The sequence below is a fragment of the Anguilla rostrata genome, chromosome 8 (assembly GCF_018555375.3).
Source record: "Anguilla rostrata isolate EN2019 chromosome 8, ASM1855537v3, whole genome shotgun sequence".
Lineage (NCBI taxonomy): Eukaryota > Metazoa > Chordata > Actinopteri > Anguilliformes > Anguillidae > Anguilla > Anguilla rostrata.
In genome coordinates, this window is record NC_057940.1 from 54,815,357 (window position 1) to 54,835,090 (window position 19,734).

Here is a 19,734-nt window from a genome sequence, read left to right on the forward strand (position 1 = left end):
AGCAGTGAAAAGGTAGCTGTATTGGCAAAGCAACATACAGAACATACAGGAGTATGGCAGACACACATTTGAACTTATACAATACTCACAACCAACATAGACATAAAAACATACTGACAGTAAAAATATATAAATAAATTTTTTTTAAAATTGCCCTCGTTTTCTCTATTAAGTTCAGTTCGAGGCACTGTGTGTCCAAAGCATTCATTCAGTGAACAGCCAGAATAATAAGCATAACAGTAAGAATCACAATATTGGTGCAAATAATTTTATTGCACAGCCATACTGTAGTAGATTACTGAAGGTTTTAGTGGACCCAGTATCATGGCCCAAAGTACGTGGACACACCTTCTAATTAGTTGGTTTGGCAACTTCAGCCAAACCCATGCCAACAGGTGCATAAAATTAAGCACACAACCAGGCAATCTCCATAGACACACATTGGCAGTAGAATGGGTCGTACTGAAGAGCTCAATGACTTCCAACGTGGCACAGTCAGAGGATGCCACGTTTCCAGCAAGCCAGTTCGTCAAATCTCTGCCCTGCTAGAGCTGCCCCGGTCAACTGTAAGTGCTGTTATTGTGAAGTGGAAACATGCAGTATAGGAGCAACAACAGCTCAGCCGTGAAGCGGTAGGCCACACAAGCTCACAGAACGGGACTGCTGAGTGCTGAAGCGTGTAGCGCGTAAAAATACTCTGTCCTTGACGGCAACGCTCAATACTAAGACTCGGACTGCCTCTGGAACCGACGTCAGCACAAGAACTGTTCGTCAAGAGCTTCATAAAGTGGCTTTCCATGGTCGAGCAGCCGTACACAAGGCTAAGTTCACCACGCCCAATACCAAGCGTCGGCGGGGGTGGTTTAAAGCACACTGCCATTGGACACTGGAGCAGTGGAAACGCGTTTTCTGGAATGATGAATCATGCTTCATTATCTGAGAGTTCCAGGAAAATGTCGCCTGCCCAAATGCATAGACCCAACTGTAAATACTGGTGCAGGAGGAATAATGCTCTGGGGCTGTTTTTCATGGTTTGGGCTAGGCCCCTTAGTTCCAGTGAAAGGAAATCTGAACGCTACAGCGTACAATCACATTCTAGACAACTGTTCTGCTTCCAACTTCGCGGCAACAGTTTGGGGAAGGCCCTTTCCTGTGTCAGCGTGACAATGCCCCCGTGCACAAAGCAAGGTCCATAAAGAAATGGTTTTGTTGAGTTCGGTGTGGAAGAACTTGACTGGCTTGCACAGAGCCCTGAACTCAACCCCAGTGAACACCTTTGAGATGAACTGGAATGTTGACTGTGAGCCAGGCCTTACGCCCAACATCAGTGCCCAACCTCACTAGTGCTCTTGTGGCTGAATGGAAGTGAATCTCTGCAGCCATGTTCCTAAATCTACTGGAAAGCCTTCCCAGAAGAGTGGAGGCTGTTACTTACTCCATATTAACGCCCATGGTGTTGGAATATATATGGGTGTGATGTTCGAGTGTCCACATGCTTTTGACCAAGTAGTGTATATATGTATATCTGCGCATACACACTCAAGGAGACAAACACACTTGTCAATGAAGGCAAGCACACAGCTAAGACACTCATGCCGTATGTACAGTATATATATATATATATATATAGGTTATAAAGCCATACTGGACTTAACTGCCAATGTGAAGCACAGGCACACATGTCCAGTAACAGGACCCCGAGCGCCCTCTCCATCCTCTGTCTCTGCACACAAAACCGGAGCTCTGTGGCTTTTTGTCTGGGCGTGGGTGTGGCCCCCTGACCCGGCCCCTGCTTTGTGTCCCTGGCGGAGAATGGAGGCCGATGGGCGTCACGTTACAGCTCCTGGCCCCCCACGGCTTCTCTCGTTTGCCCGGGTCACACTGTGGCTTGTTTGTGTTGCAGGTGTGGAAAGAGCATCCCTCTCTTTCTCTCTCTCTCTCTATCCCTCTCTTTCTCTCTCTCTCTCTATCCCTCTCTTTCTCTTTCTCTCCCTCTCAATTCAATTCAGTTCACTTTATTTGCATGACAAATTTGTACATTTGTATTGTTAAAGCCTGTAAGGTATGGCAATGTATATATATAAAAATTATAATAATAATAATAATTAAAAACAATAGAAGTAACAATAAATAGTAACAATAACTAACAGTAAAAAGTTGCAATAATAATAAATTTAAAAAAAATCTGCATAATATAAGAACAGTAACACAGTAACAGATGTATTTGTGTGTGTGTGTGCGTGTAAATGTTTGTGTATAGGTAAATAGGTGTGGTGTTGTGGTTGTATTCCATCACTCGCTGTCCCTCAGACTGTGGCAGGCAGCAAGAAACTGCTTTTCCCCTCCGCTTTTCCTCTCTTTCCCTCAAAAGTTCAAAGTTCAAAATGCTATATTAGCATGAAATACATGAATAAATATTGCCAGTGTGTACATACAGAAATACAAAAATACATTAACATAAACTGAACCGAACAATTTTTATATCTAACTCTTTAACAACAACAGACACCATGATGATGATAATAATAATAATAATAGTCATAATTGTTCACTCTCTTCATCTATCGCTCTCTGTCTCTCTCTTTCTCTCCCCCTTTTCCTGCCACTCTGTCTCCAGCCCTCTCTCCTTCAGTTTCAAATTCAAAGTGCTTTATTGTAAATATTGCTGACAGGCAGAAATGCAGTGAATTCATACGGGAGTGGACACACTCACGTATAGCGTTTTTTTAACGGATTTATGTGCAGATTATTTGTCACGTTTTATTACATACATAACAGTTTAGACATGACGTGAGTAATGCCAGTAATGACCAAAATAACAGTATTATTCATAATGACAATTAATCACGCCCAAAAAACAGAAGAATGGGTGAAATGCAACCAAATTAGCAGGTGTTTAAATCTGAATTATAAAACCTGGGAATTGGTCTATAACTGGGCCGATGTTCTCTCCCTTCTCTCTACTCCTGCAGGTCTGTGGAACAGAAATCTAAACCTGTGGCTTAGATTCCTGCATAGCAACTTGCAGCCAGTAATATCACTTATGATAACAACTGATATTACATTTTAAAAATGAGCCTCATATGTGTTGCTTGGAAAAAAAAATTCAGAAGAGTGTAAGTCAGTTGGGAGCGCTGTGCGATCAGATTGTGTTTTCGAACGCGACACAAAGGCCGTATTCTGTGGTGGTGACACACACCTACTCTTTTTGGAATTTGGCGTGATGACTGTGACTCAGACATTTCATAACGGCCTTCATGAGAACTGAGGCTCACACCCTAGGCAAAACACACACACAGCTACACAAACAAACACATACACACACACACAGATACACAAACAAACACACACAGATACACAAACAAACACATACACACACTCACACACACACACACACACACACCACACACAGATACACAAACAAACACACACACACGCATACACACATACCTACACAAACACACACACACTGACACACACGTACACAACACAAGACAAACAAGCATACATGCACACACACATACACACACACACACGCACGTACACAATCACAAAACAAACACAACAACATATTCAAATGCAAAAACGGAATGCAAAAATCACAGGCCGGTCCCGAAACACAAACATGAATCACAAACACAACAACACACACACGCACACGCACACACACACACGCACACACGCACACACACACACACATACACATGCGCACACACGCGCGCACACACACACATACACACATACACACACACACACAGATACACAAACAAACACACACATACACACACACCACACACACACACACACAAACAAACACATACACACACCACACACACACACACAGATACACAAACAAACACATACACACACACACACACACACACACAGATACACAAACAAACACACACACATGCATACACGCATACCTACACAAACACACACACACTGACACACACGTACACAACACAAGACAAACAAGCATACATGCACACACACACACGCACGTACACAATCACAAAACAAACACAACAGCATATTCAAATGCAAAAACGGAATGCAAAAATCACAGGCCGGTCCCGAAACACAAACATGAATCACAAACACAACAACACACACACGCACACGCACACACACACACAGACGCATACACACATACCTACACAAACACAACAACACAGCGGTGTGCTGAGCTGCTCACAAACAGCGTAAGTTACACCCTTACAGGGGTGGCAGTGTGGTTTTATGGTTTGGGAACCGGGCCTGGATCTTCGAGGTTGCAGGCTTGATCCTCCTCAGGCAGGACACTGCATAGTGCCTAAGATGGATGACAGTACAGCCTGTTGAATTTGTAGCTAGCTGCCGCAACGGTGGAGTTATGGAGACGCAAGTACGGCGAAATGACACGCTGGCAGCGTTGAAAAACCAGAGTCAACGTTGGAACTGCTTTTCCTCGATGGCGACAGCTTTTGAGAAACCGTTGTCAGTCTTCAAAGGGCGGGGCTAATTAGCATATCTTTCAAATGAATCTTTGAAATAATTTAAATGAAAGATTAAGATTCAGCTAAATATTTTGTTTACAAACTGCAATTTAAAATATAAGATATATATTTAATTTGGAACTTTTCTTCGGGTAAATATTTACATTTTTTAACCTAGATTTGTGATAAAATAAATATTAAGTTAAATTTAAAATCTTGGTTTTAATAAAAACCAAGGTTTAAGATGTAAATAAATATTTCATTTTTGCAAAATATTTAACTTTTAAACACAGATTTGTGGTTAAAAAACATATACATATATAAAATCTTAAATTTTAGTTTTGGAAAACTATCATTTAAGATATGAGCCAAAGATATATTTTTTTAAATAAATATTTATTTTTCAGACAAAGATTCTATTTTAAATTTAAGATTTAAATTAAATAATTATATTTTACTAAATATTTGCTTCTGAAACAGAGATATAACATATTATTTTTTATTTTAAAAATCAGTTTTAACATTTAAGTTATATATTTAGTTTGTATATATTGAGATTTGTGAATTCAATCTGAAAATATGAACTAAAAGTTTTATTTAGCACGTCTGTTAAATCTGAGAACAAAAGACTTGTATCAAGCATAAATCTTTGGGGGAATGCCATATTCAGGCTAAATCTGAGTAAGAAACACAAGAATAACATTGTGTGTTTTACTTAACATTAATACCTACGTAATTGAGCGATCTAGTGTACCCCGCATGGCCAAAAGTATGTGGACACCCAAACATCACAGCCATATTTGTTGAACATCTCATTCCAAATCCATGGGCTTTAATATGGAGTAAGACCCCCCTTTGCTGCTGTAACAGCCTCCACTCTTCTGGGAAGGCGTTCCACTATATTTTGGAACATTGCTGCAGGGATTCACTTCAGCCACAATCGCATTAGTGAGGTTGGGCACTGATGTTGGGTTATAAGACCTGGCTCACAGTTGGCGTTCTAATCCATCCCAAAGGTGTTTGACAGGGTTGAGATCAGGGCTCTACATCATGGAAAACCATTTTTTTTAAGGACTTCACTTTGTGCATTGGGGCATTGCCATGCTGAAGCAAGAAAGGGTCTTCCCCAAAGGCACACAATTATCTAGAAAGTCACTGTATGCTGTAGCATAAAGATTTCAGTGGAACTAAGGGGTCTAGCCCAAACCATGGAAAAAAGCTCCAGACCATTATTTCTCCTCCACCAAACTTTACAGTTTATGCACTACGTATTTATGCAGATAGTTCTTGTGCTGATGTTGGTTCCAGAGGCAGTCTGAAACTTTTGAGTATTGAGTGTTGCCGTCAAGGACAGAGGATTTTTACGCGCTACACACTTCAGCACTCAGCAGTCCCGTTCTGTGAGCTTGTGTGGCCTACCACTTCTCGGCTGAGCTGTTGTTGCTCCTAGATGTTTCAACTTCACAATAACAGCACTTACAGTTGACCGGGGCAGCTCTAGCAGGGCAGAGATTTGACAAACTGACTTGCTGGAAACGTGGCATCCTCTGACAGTGCCACGTTGAAAGTCGCTGAGCTCTTCAGTACGACCCATTCTACTGCTAATGTTTGCCGATGGATATTTCCTGGTTGTGTGCTTGATTTCATGCGCCTCTTAGCAACGGGTGTGGCTGAAGTAGCCAAACCAACTAATTCTAAGGGGTGTCCACGTACTTTTGCTCGTGTATTGTATCTTACTGTCGCAAATTTTATAATGAGCTTGAACAGGTATTTCTTTGTCCAGTGTTTTTCTCCATAAAATGGCAATATTCAGGCAAAGAAAACTGCTTTTCAAATGGCCACGTGACGTTGCCACCACCCGTGGTCAAGCAGATGACAGTTTCAAAGACATATCTGCAGAGGAAAATGACTCCCAGAGACAAGAACAGATAAAAGTTTGTAAGAGTGCTAAACTTCTTCTCTAAGCGGTCTTTGCAGAGTTTATGCCAGCGCCGTACCTGTGATCCGTGTGCTTTTCTAGGCTCATCTCCGCTTTGAACACAGGGAAGGAAAGACACAGTAACCATAGTAACATCCCCGTGTGACAGGATCATGCCTCGCGTTCGTTTGCTCGGTGTTGCCAAATACACCGTTCAGTCAACCAGCTCCCACAAATCCCCCCTGAGAGGGGGATAAACCCCAGGTCTGGCAGACTTGTGCATGGCCGCACCTTCACGAAAAAAAAAAAAAAAATGTGATGCCGGAATTTGATTGGCCTCGGGGGTGGCAAAACCAAACATTTGCCTTCATTGGAAGCCTATGAGAACATATGGAAATATATTCTTATCTTTGGGAATATATGGAATATTGTGGCTAGAAATGAAGCAAGTCAAGGCGGCTTTTGTTTTCCCTGACAGTCGTGTGTGTGTGCGCGTGTGTGTGAGAGAGAGAGAGAGAGAGTGAGTGTGTGTGTCTATGTGTGTGTTGCGGGGGGCTCAATAAGTTCATTAGACCACAATCTGAACAGGATAATGAAATAATACAGGGTTTTGCACCTGACATGCACCCTAAGCTAAATCTAGTCTTTCACAGGACCCAGAGACCAGCCTACCAGCATATATTGACCAGGGAATTGCAGCGCGTATATCCTAAAAACAACGAAAGGGCCATACAAGTTTAGATGGATTAAGAGGTGTAATCTCTATTATGACGTAGTTCATGCAGCTGCACAAGGAGATGCGCCAACAAGGACAACTAAACCGTGAACATCCTGCCTCCATTAATGAGCGCAGACCGCAGTGGACAAACACGGGTAGACGCAGAACACAGGTGAGCGCCGAAGCACTGTTTCACAGGGCGTGGCTTAATGCGGCGCTACCGAATAAAATTCCAATCAGCTCGAGACGCATTCGTTCCGTTTGAATATAACACGTTCTATAAGCGAAATGAGTCTGTACAAGATAGAAAATCTACACTTACGAGTTCAGCACGGGTGCACGCGCCTAAACCAGCTGGCAACCTTACCCGTTGGAGAAAGGTTCGGTTCAGTTCAGCCGAGGAATTGTGACGTGAACACGTGTTCCACATAATGAACACATTGATTATTTTATAAAACCAGTTAAATTATTTTTTAAAGAACAGAAACTCAGAGAGGTGATAAGAAAAAAGGAACGAAAAGCGTCCAAATAATTTCTGAAATGTCAAAAAAGCAATTAAAGACAAAAAACTAACCACTGTGCCGGTGGAGCAACTTTAAATAAAAGAAATCTTCATACATTAGCCTAGACAGGCAATGATCCTGACTGGCCATCAGTAATAGGTGGGTGAATGTAAAAGTATTAAGGATATTTAAAGAAAAAAAACCCTAAACGGCGCTAATCCAAAACAACGGATTTTATAAAGAAAATAATAAGAGAGAACTCATGAAAAATAATAAGGAAAATGAATAAAATTCTGATATTTTGGCCAGGTCGTGTCTAGAAACGAACTGACTGGGAAAAGATAACGCAGTGGCTGGGTGCTAAGTATTTTATCCACCGCAAAGTTAAACGGCACTAAGCTGTCCATTTCAGTTTATGGAGTAAATTTCCCTTCTATCTCTCCGAAATTGGGAGAGATTGAGCAAGATTCAGCGCGCGATGTTGCTTTTGAAAGTAAGTTTCAAATGTATTCCAATATTGGTGTAGCGGTCCAATAACTCGTTCACCTGCCTCGAGGTAAATTGGGCGTGCGATGCTCGTGCAGTCCGGATGCTTCCGCGTTCTATTGGATAGCGGTGACGTTTTTTTGGGATGGGTGGAGGATTATAAATAGCGGGTTAGTCCCGCTCCTTGTTTGTTTTCCTTGAATGTTAACGGTCTGACAAATTTCGTCTTTCTTTTTCTTTGATTTCTTGAAGTTTTTTTTGGAAACCTTCAACGGTTAGACTACTCGTCTGTAACAAAATGAACAGAATTCTTCTCGGCATCTTTGCAGTTGTGCTGCTCTTTACAATTGGTAAGTTGCGGGGAAAACCGTTAGTTTTTGTAGTTTTAAAAATAATAATACTATAATTCTGAACCCTTCTCTACCCTATAGGTTCCCATTCGTATTACATTCATAAAGTAAGCCGAATTCCAGGTATGCAACAGGTCAAAAATTAATAGGCCACCTTGCCGATGAATGGTAACATCTAGTGAGGTGACTGTTCAAACGAACATGTAAAATTAAACTAAATTTTATATTAGGCTATAGGCTATAACGTTGTCTTACATTTCTTAGGAACGGTCGATGGCCTCCTGGCAGTAGGCTATCTGATCAAAACCACCACGTCGTTTGACCTTGCGTATTGCTGGTGCTGCTTAGAAGCCGATAACCGTATGATTCAAAAACTCGTGATTTGTTGCGAGTCGGCGTCAAGTGAAATAGTCGACGTCGGACCTTGTTAACATTATGAATTCGGCGACTGCCTTTAACTAAAAATGAAGGACTCGACAGAGGGAGGGAGGGAGGGGGGTCGTTGCTCTAACCAAGCTCATTTGTTACGAAAACATTCTCAGCACAAAAAAACCAGTGGAGCCGGTTTTTGCCCTTTATTGGCTTTATTGTGTGCGAGCACATTGACCGTAAACCAGAGCTTACGTTCAAATAAAGTGGACCGTTTTGACCCACGCCTTCGACGGTCCTGTCTCTGTATTTTAACGAGTTCGCCCTGAATGTTCTATGAGGGGTGTTTCTGCATCGCGACCCGAGTCAGATTTTCCGTATAGGCTACTGAACCGATCCGTTTTGAATGAGTATAGAAAAGTTCCATGAACTCCACCTGTTTGAAATAAGGTATACTATGTGTTTTGGGTGCCGTGGAGTCCGTCAAAAAAGGACATTCTTGTTATTATCCACGGGCTTCATTCAGTAATCACGGTTCGTCTGCGGCACGTGAACGGTGCTTTATGCAACATTCTGCTGTATTTTACTCGTGTTGAGACTTGTTATGTTCAGTTATGGGCCTGTGATAAACCGCTTGTTAGAAACGCACGGGCGCGCGCTCTTCCCTGCGGCGGGCTCGCGCTAGCGCCAGTGCAGTGAGGGCTCCCATGCGCTGCAGTTGTGTTAAGGACGGGGGCGGATTGGATTGCACGAAATAGTTTACGTCAGGGTTTATAACTGATTTGGTAATTTATAATTAGTTTAAGGTAGCGAGTGGGGTTCGCGCCAGGTAGGCGGGCACGCATCCAGATAGCCTACGGGTTCGAATCCGACGGGTAGTGGCTTTGATAAGTCTCGAGCTGTACGATCTATGATAAGTAAACTATGCAGATCTCCCTGCGGTTATAAGTGTGTTTTTGACTAAAGCACTATATGGCTATTCAGGGAAACATCTATAAAATAACCTGCTGGTGAGAATAAATAAATTTAAATTCCTGTCAAGTTGTTAGTTGTTTTCTGCTTCCATTTGTAGGTGGCACCCCCCCCCCCCTCTCTCGCAAATACAAATTCTAATTTAAATAAGCTTCATTTGCATGACAAAATAACGTGTTGTGAAAACATTACGACTGAAGCCCCCTCGCTGACAGAAGTGCAAAGTACCCTTACCAATGAATTTGCTTAACATTGGTGGTACTCGTATTGCCTTACAAACTTTCTGTAGCAGATATGGATTTACTTATTAATAATTATTTGACCCTACGTATGAAAAAAAAATCCATTGACTATGTGACAATACAACAGAAGCCACGTTTATGGTTCCTGTCATACTGGTGGCACTGGAAGGTGATATGATCATATCGAAAATACCAAGCATATTCATATTTGGAGATTAAATCGCATTGTCTGTTGTCTGCAGTCAGGCATATATTGTCATATTGTAAACAAGGAAATGTGGTCAATTTTAGGTAGCGAAAAAATATTCAGACTCAGCCCAGTTTATTACTACCCCCCGCCCCGCCCCGCCTCGCCCCGCCTTAAAATGCGCTCAACAGTTAATCGCTGGAACAAGAACGGCTCCTGGTCTTTTGCTGGTTAATGACGCTACCTTGTGGTCACTCAGGATATTGCCCAGCATTACGCATTGCGCGTGAGGAGTCATCCGTCTGTGCCGTAGGCACGCACTGTGGGTTTTCGTTCTAAACACAATCAGCTGTTTGTTGTTCTTAATGAGACATTTTTAATGTCTTATGTTGAAAGGCTTACCCGTTTAACGACACATTAAGTCAGGAATAGTTGTAAGCCTTCATGCTATTAATAATAAATCACAAATTCACATCCCAGTACTTTTACCCAGTACCGTGCTGCTGCCAGATATGCAGTAGATACTACAAGCATTGTTTCTCCTGATTCATTTTCCTATTGAACCCAATGGAAAAAATATTCAGGAGAAACAATGCTTGTAGTATCTACTGCATATCTGGCAGCAGCACGGTGGTTTGAGGCTCATTTGATACCTTTGACCCTTGATGACTTAAAGCCATTTAGCCAACAAATGTGTTCCATACTGTATCAGCATAATTTAAAACTGAATCTAGTCCCACCCCCCAATTCCCACAGAGATCCATTCAAATGCAAAGAGTTGAAAACCTGACAATAAGATATCCAGACTCTGATGATGTTGATAGGTCACAGACATCAGGAAGTCATGGCATGCAAATGATATGCAACCAAATACAAAACATGACTCTTTCATTTGACATTATGTTAATTTGCCTACTGTATAAATGAATTTCCCTGTTTCTAGCTTTTCCCAAAACAGTTCCCTGCAGCAAAAGTAAACGAGCAAATGGTGGCACAGGAGGTCTCAGGAGTGCATTTGTTTAATTCTTGCTAATTTTCTGACCAATGATTTGTTGTTGAGACCATTAAAAGCTTAATTCTTTTGCCATTTTGGGCTTGGCCCATTTTTTTGCCCAGGAGTGTGTGTGAAATCACGTTGGTAATTTGTAGTTTGGGATCTGTAAAATGGGATTTGTAGTCCACATCTTGGGATTTGTAGTTTTGAAATTTGAAGTCTGATATCGGTAAAACAGGATTTGCAGTTTTGCAATGCGTGAGTCACGGGAGAATTGTGATTTTGGTTCAGAAGACACGCCCGTGAGCTGCGAAACACGTGCAAACAATTTTGGCATTAAGTAGTTTTGCGATGACTAAAACACGCGTGAGTTGTGAAACAGGAGTTAATGATATGGGCACCAGATTTGCTCCATAGATGAGCACTGATGGGGACGTCAAGGCTTGGCTGCGGTTGTCACATCACGCACCACGGGGTGTGGTTGTTTTGTGTATTAAAAATACGAAACGGACAAATCCACCCAACTTGCGTCACTATAGATTACCTCAGGACTCCACTAGGGTTGAACAGCTGTGCGATGCTAGCCCTAGACAGTAGTGCATTCATTTACATTACATTACATTACATTACAGGCATTTGGCAGACGCTCTTATCCAGAGCGACGTACAACAAAGTGTATAACCATAACCAAAAACCATTTATGCAGAAGCGGGGCCTACAGTGCTGACCAGGAGTTTAGAATGGTGGACCAATGAGATCTTGGAATTCGTATTGACGAGTGATTGTTTGAACCGGTTTTTTCTAGATAGGTCTGTCCTGTCCCTTCTGTTTTAGAGATACCGCCTGCTGGAATGACAGCAGACGTCTTTTGCGTGCCTTATATGAAACGCTTTGCTGTGGTTTGATCTCTGACTGGCATTGTGTGGCTTGAGAAGGCAAATAATCCCTCAAAACATGAAAAGTGTGTAATTTAGAGAAATTAGCAGCTTTTTTAAAAATTCTGAGATTGCAGTTGTGGTTGGGAGCAAACCCAGCATAACATACAACATATCAACATAACATAGCATAACATAACATATAACATAGAACATAACATGGTATACCATAACAGCATAACAACATAACATATAACATAGCATAATGACGAGAACAGGCCATTCAATCCAACAATGCTTGCCATTTTCCTGACTAAATTAGTGCTCTGATTACCTACAGACTAGATAGTATCTCACACTGTATCAAGCCTGGTCTTGAAAATCCCCAGAGTTTCTGCCTCTACTACGTGACCTGGCAGGCTATTCCATACACTGACTACTCTCCGCGTGAAAACAATTCTTCCTAATGTCTGTACGGAATCAGTTACGCTGGTTGTGATGGGGATGTGGGGGCGACAGAGCAGTACTATAACTGTCCACCCCCCCCTCCGCCCCGACCCCCCTTTGTCCTTCTCTTTGAGGATGTTGTCATGGTGATTGCCACAGGCACAGTGTCACTCCCTGGCCTCTTGAGCAGGTGAGGTCTTGTGACAAGTGATGTAATCGTCTCCAAATATTCCTCCTGCTATGTGATTTGTTATTTTGCAGTTCACTGGAGGTTGTGAGATTGTTCAGTTAATCTCAAGTGATGTGTCATCAGGGTGTAAGGTGTGGGTGTGGGGGGGGGGGCTGGATGGTCGACTGGATTTTCAGGTTTGGGAGAGACTCTTGGGTAAAAGACTGTGACATCTGCGTTTCTCACAGGTTGAGAATTTATTTGTGGCGGTTCACTCTGGTTTGGGTGGGGTGGGGGGGGGGGTTGTTTGCGCTGTTTGTTAAATTGTATTCTATTGTAACTATTAAGAGCTTATTAAATTTTTCTGCAGGGACAGAGTTCACATTTTGTGATTGGGCACTTATTTATTTATATGTTGTGTAATTTTATTTATTTATTTATTTATTTCTTGTGTAATTTATTTTATTTATTTATTTATTTATTTATTTATTTATTTATTTATTATGTTGGCTGTGTCTCCAGATGAAAATAACGTCTGTACGGCACTTTGTACCTGGCACACATACGGTCGCACAACTGTCTTTTTAAATATGTTTGCATTCAGGCTCTGTCCCGCCTGCTCGGCTGTACATACACCGGCTATGACGGACGTGGGGGGGGGGGGGGTTTGGGGGGGCGAAGGTCACGCAGCGAAACAAGAGTCGGCTGTATGTCACTTTGACATTCGAAAGGAAAAATAACAAATACAAAAGTATAGTGTGTTGCTTATAGAAATAAGCAACTAAATAGCAAAAAAATCTTTCTGGGTGGGGGGGAAATCTATTTTTGGGGTGGGCCGCCCAAGTAAATTCATTGTATGGGAAACACTGGACATGCTTAGTGTCTTCCTGTGTCTTCTGTGTGACTAAGACTGGAAACATTCCCTACGCGAGTGACGACACCTGGCCAACGTGCTGCATACTGTATAAGCACGGCCCGGTCATGCATACTCAACGTGCCTTCTTATGTCCCTGTGGCGGTAATAAACCAGACGGCCACAAGGGGTGATCCAGAACAGTTGTGAAAAGACTGAGTGGAAGAAAGCGCAAATGGAAGAAGACGGCTTGCCTGCTATAGCGCCCCCTCGCTGCAACGTGTGAAACTACAGCTTACACTTACGTTAAGAATTTCAGGTGACACATTTTAGAACTCAATGACTCGCGAAACCAACTCCCTGCCTGTCTAGGTGTGTGTGTGTGCGCGTGTGTATGAGTGTGCGTGCATGCATGTCTGTGTGTGTGTGTTTGTGCGTGTGTGTGAGTGTGCGTGCATGCATGTCTGTGTGTGTGTGCATGTGTGTGTGGGGATAGTATTCTTCAGCGTACTTGCTGTATTATGAAATAAAATGGCGGAGGAGGTTTATGTAATTATGCTTCAGACACAGCAGCGCTTTTTCCCGCATGCCAGCGTTCGATGGCCCCTCCAGGCGGGCCACGCGCGGCGGGAAAGGCCCAGATCTGGAGAGCGCACGGGCTGAACAGACAGACGCTCACCAGACACCATTTTCCTGTTTGGGAAAACCCCCGTAGAAAGAGAACGCAATCTGAAAAATGCGCGTGTGCAACATCCTGCCACGGCCTGCAGCTCTGGGGCTGGAACTCCTCGTTCAGGGTTGTTATTAGGAGCCCTCGCTCGCACGCTAACGCACAGGGGTGGATGTCAGGGGAGGATGTTGGGTTGGCCTTAATCGGGCACACGGCATTGTGTGTAAAAAAAAAAAAAAAAATAAAAAGTTGGTTTTTCAGTCCCCCAATTCAGGGCAAGAAGCAGAGGCGCACTCTCAGAAGAAAAGGGTTCCCAAAGGTTCCCCTGTGTCTCCACAGAGGAACCACGTCTAGTTCGAGGGTTCTTTGTGGGGCAAAATGGTTCAATCTGGGAGCTTTCACACTTCGTTACACCTACCATAGAGGGTTCCTTAAAGAACTTAAAAAGGGAGACGAACAAAAGAACCACTTTATGAGTGTTATTTAAAAAGAACAAAAGAAAATGAGTGAGTCAAAGTCGAATCTTTAGAGTAACAGCGGCAGACTCCCTGGGCGGGGAGGGGCGAGGGGGGCGTGACCGAAACCTGTGCTGTGCGCGGGACGGTGCGAAGCTTTGTCCCAGTCCCCCGAAGGCATGTGAGGTTTCGGCTTTTTTTTTTCTTCTTCTCGTTTGTCTTTTTTTGTTGCTTTTTTTTTTTTTTTGTTTAACCCGCTACTTAAGCTGAGATTGGATGGGTTAGGGAACCGGAATGCCCTGTTCTCTAGGTGTTAAGGGATGAGAATGCATCTTCTTTGGGGTGGGGGTGGGGGGGGGGGTGGAGGGTGTGAGTACAACAGACTAAACTTTGGTGTAGTCACTGCTAAGTCACTCCTGTCTAATGGGCCTCATTTGGGCCAACTCAGCCACCCCTCATGAAGTCTGTCAGTGGCAAGTGCAAAAGATCATTCTGAGATCTATTATTATTATTATTATTATTATTATTATTAATAATAATCTCATTATTATTATTCTCGTTTTTATTCTCGTTTTTATTCTCGTTTTTATTCTCGTTTTTATTCTCGTTAATAATAATAATAATAATAATAATAATAATAATAATATTGAGGGGTCAAATGGCAGTTTTCCGATATGCATGCCCTGGCCCATTTAGTATTTTTCGGGAATTTTGTTAAATGTGTACATCGACAAAAACAATTTCTCATGCACAACGGATGACTCCGGGGGCGGGGCAAAAGAACACCGAAACCTTGTGATGTTTACCCGTGATGAACAGGAGCGCCATCGCGCATTCATGTGTTTACACAGGACAGCCAGTTCACACGCTGTGCAGATGACTGACAGTCGTTCTCAAGACCCTGGAAGGGCTGACCCTTTCCACACCCGAGCTTTCGAACGTTCAAATATTTACAAGCGGCATGCCAAAAAAAATGGGGTTTGCCACTTACTTTACAAATCAAAAAATCAAAAAGAGGATGGAATCGTTGTCTGATATGGAGACGGGCCCTGGCTGCTGGGATGCCGCTCCTTGATGTCAGCATTTTTTTTTTTCATTTCTAAATGAAATAAACGGTGTCCCGGACGGGCCTCCATTTCGCAACGCCCCGGTGACGCACCCTAAGCCGTCCCACCGGACTCGTTTGACGGGCCTGTTTATTGTTCCGTTTTATGGCGGAACATCTCCCCCGGGCCATGCACGGGGGGGGCGGGGGGGTGAAGGGGGCGGGGCTGGCCGCGCATTCCGCAGATTTACCGCGCGGTCGGCTCCCGTAATGTCCTCTGCTTCCGCGTGCTTCTGAGCGCTTCTGAGCGGCAGCAGCGTTTGCGGTTGGTGAAGGGGGCTCCCCTGTGCTACTAGGCCCCGTGAAGTCACTTCCATCAGTGCACCGGGCCCCCCAGCGGAGGATGCCTTCCCCCCCCCCCCTCCCCCATAGCCGAGCTCCTCCTGAGATTTCTTCCCACTGGGGAGTTTTTTCTCGCCACCTGGTTGTTTTGTTACCTCATGTATTTGCTGTTTGGGGGTTCAGACCAGGTTTCTGCTCTGTTTCTGGTCTGTTTCTGCTCCTCTGTAAAGCATAACACTTTTATGGTTTCATGTAGTAAAAAAAAAATAAAATAAAAAGAAGTAGCACTACACAAATTAAATGGATATGATTTGATGGATTTGGAGCATGATTACTTTTGCTTCTTCTGTCTCAGTGGGAAAGGGTGGCGGAGTGTTCTGTGCTCAGTATCAATCGTAGAGTAGGGCATCTGGTGGAGGTGACGAGTCTGTGGCACCGCTGCTGGTCGGTGACGCTCGGAGTTCGAAAGACAAAGGGAACGCAGAAAGGGAATGCAGAAAGCCTGAGGCCTTCCGAAACGCAATGGAGCTGTTTGCACAGCCGGCCCGTTTGGGAAGCACTACGAGCGTGACGCACTTCCTGTCCCGGGCGTCAGCGGCAAGCCCGAAAGCCAGCGCAAGCTGCTCAGAAAATTTAATCTTAATGCTTTTGAGGTCTGAATAGACATGCATCTGCAGGAGTGATTTTCACATGACAGTGAACACATGCATTAATAACCCTCTCTCTCTCTCTATCTCTCCCCCTCCCTCTCTCCCTCTCTCCCCCTCTCCCCACCCCCCCCCCCTCCTCTCCTCCCCTCTCTCCCCTCCCCCCCTCCCCCTCCCCCCTCCCTCTCTCCCTCCTCCGCCCCACCCCTCCCTCCTCCTCCCCTCCCCTCCTCCGCCTCACCCCACCCCTCCCCTCCCTCCCCCCCCCTCCTCCCAGGGCACGCTCTGCAGTGTTATAATTGTGACTTGGGTTTGGCGAGCCTGTGCATCACTACCAAGATAACGTGCAAAACGGGCGAGCAGTGCTTCAGCGGGAAGGGCAAAGCAGGTAAGGGCCCAAACGCTCCCTTCTCTTTCCTCTCCTCCTTTTCCCCACTCCCCTCTTTCTCTCCTCCTCCTCCTCATCATCATCGTCCCTTTCTCTTATCCTCCTCTTAACCATGGTCCTCTCGCCCCCCCCCGCAGTCGGATTCGTGCCCATCACTCAGAAGGGCTGCCTGGCCGATGCCGAATGCAACAAGGTGTCGAACGTGACGTTCGGTGATAACCACGCCGTGTACACCACGAACCGGACCTGCTGCAACCAGGACCTGTGTAACTCCTCCCCCCGCCTGGCGGCCCCCGCCCTCCTCCCCCTCACCGTGGCCACCATCTCCGCCTCCCTGCTGATGTCCAGAACGCTGGTCTGAGCCCCACCCCCCCATTGCACCAGCACTGAAAACCCCTACCTGATTCCCCTGGGTTAAAATCTCTTCCTGTTACTCTACCATGCTAGACCCCTGTACCTCCTTTCCAGCCTTGAAAAAAAAGTAAATTTTGTGTGCAATGGGTAACTGACCCCTTCAGATCTACCAAATTTTTGCTTATAATTGTTCATTTTGACACTTCTCTTGGCTTAAAACAATAAATGGCAATTGAAAAAATCTAATCTGTCAATCAAATGTCAATGTTAGCACCCTGGAGGGTCAGTTTTGAGCAGCCTGCTCTAGATTCCGCTTCCCTGTTCTAGATTACGCTCTCATGCTATAGATTCTGCTCCCTGCTCTACATTCCGCTCCCTACTCTAGATTCCGCTCCCTGCTCTGCATTCTGCTCCCTGCTCCAGATTCCGCTCTCATGCTGTAGATTCCACTCTCATGCTGTAGATTCCGCTCCCTGCTCCAGATTCCGCTTCCTGCTCTAGATTCCACTCCCCTAGAAACCACATGGTTTAACACCCCACACCACCACCTCACCCTTCAAAAAAGTTTTTTGTTTTGATTTTGTGGTCTCAAATCCCAGGACCGTTCCCCCGCCTCCCCCTCCGCAGTGCCGCACTACTTTGAGAGCGCATAATGCCTGTATTTATATTGGAGAAGAATCAATCTTTACTTGCAAAAGGGGCTGTCTTAAATATTGATCTAACTGGGGACTTGCCATATTTTTTAACGAAACAAAATAAAAGCTCTTCAGCATTTAGCGAGATCGTTCCCTTTTTGGAGTTTTTGTTTTCTTTAGTGTCACTGTGCAGGTTGATTTGGAGTTACTTGAAGCGCATGTTTTGCTTTTAACAACAAGCCCAGACTCATCCCTATTGCATCAGATTGTAAAGATGCCAAGTTGTCAGAAAATTATCTAAAAGTATCTAAAATATCCTTTATCGCACACAAAAACCAATCAAAGAACTGTCAAAAACATACAATAAACCTGAAAAGGTATCAAAAACTCCTGAAAGTGAACTATCCCCCCTAAAATAATTTCAACAAAAACTGCTGTACTGAAAGTGATGTTTGCAGCCTAGGTTGACAATGGCAGGACTGATTTTGTACAAGTTTTTGCTTTTTAAATTTTGTACAACTTTTGCTTTTTAAATTTTGTACAACTTTTGCTTTTTTAAATTTGAACCTTTTGAAAATGGAAAACCTGTATATTTTTAATGAGTCTTAAACTGGGTGTGTAAATGATTCAATAAAGGTGTGAATTTCTTTGAGTGCTTTTTTATTTTGCTGCTGCGTTCGTGCCTGTGATGTAATTTTCTTTGTTGCTGCTAGCTCTGCCCATTTTTAAAGACTTGCAGTACAAAGCAGGACTGGCAGGTTTTCCTGGTCTTCTGCTTGTCAACACGATGACTAATGGAATTATTTCAAAAACACATTCTTGGATCAAGGGTGGCATTCCTCTTTGGTTGAAATAAATTTCCAGTTAATGGGTATGAAAGAAGAACAACCTATTTTTTTAGGCTTTTTTTTGGCAGAACCATAAAGAAATCTGATCATCCTGGTTTACCTGAGTTTAAACTCTTGAGTTTAGATGCGACAAGGCTCTGTTTGTGACGCACAGTGTGGAGAGAATTCACAACACTGTACGTCAGTACGGTTGCTTTCTCTGAAACAGAGCAGCGAGATACGATATGATGACCCTCTGCGTTTTACCTCAAAACTATGCATTACATTACATTACAGGCATTTAGCAGACACTCTTATCCAGAGCGACTTACACAACATAGCATTTTATATTGTATCCATTTATACAGCTGGATATATACTGAAGCAATTACGGTTAAGTACCTTGCTCAAGGGTACAACGGCAGTGTCCTTACCCGGGAATCAAACCTGCAACCTTTCGGTTACAAGCCCAGTTCCTTACCCACTGTGCTACACTCCGTCCATACACGTATCGCATTCTACATTGATCAAGCCATGCACGTTTTCTATTTCCCAATGAATCAGCTCTTAGGCAGAACATCTTTCTCTTACAGCTCGGCTAACCAGTTTTAATACTGATGAACAGACACACACACACACGTGTGGTGATCCCTGAATCATACACAGTCTTCCACACAGACCTCTGGCCACTTTTAGGAGCTAATTTCAGTTTTCCTGATCTTGGTCCCACACGCACGCACACACACACACACACACAGACATACAAACACATACACATGGACATGTACACATAGAAACACAAACACACAC

The 19,734-nt window shown here is 43.7% G+C and overlaps 1 protein-coding gene across 1 annotated transcript; it reads left to right on the forward strand.

Annotated features, from left to right (window-relative positions):
- The first annotated feature begins 8,275 nt into the window (after positions 1-8,275).
- spaca4l (sperm acrosome associated 4 like) lies at positions 8,276-18,744 on the forward strand. The gene is made up of 3 exons (XM_064349027.1): positions 8,276-8,453; positions 16,998-17,108; positions 17,246-18,744. Exons 1-3 carry the CDS (start codon positions 8,402-8,404, stop codon positions 17,467-17,469), a joined length of 387 nt encoding a protein of 128 aa, XP_064205097.1. The 5' UTR covers positions 8,276-8,401; the 3' UTR covers positions 17,470-18,744.
- The last annotated feature ends 990 nt before the right edge of the window (positions 18,745-19,734 follow it).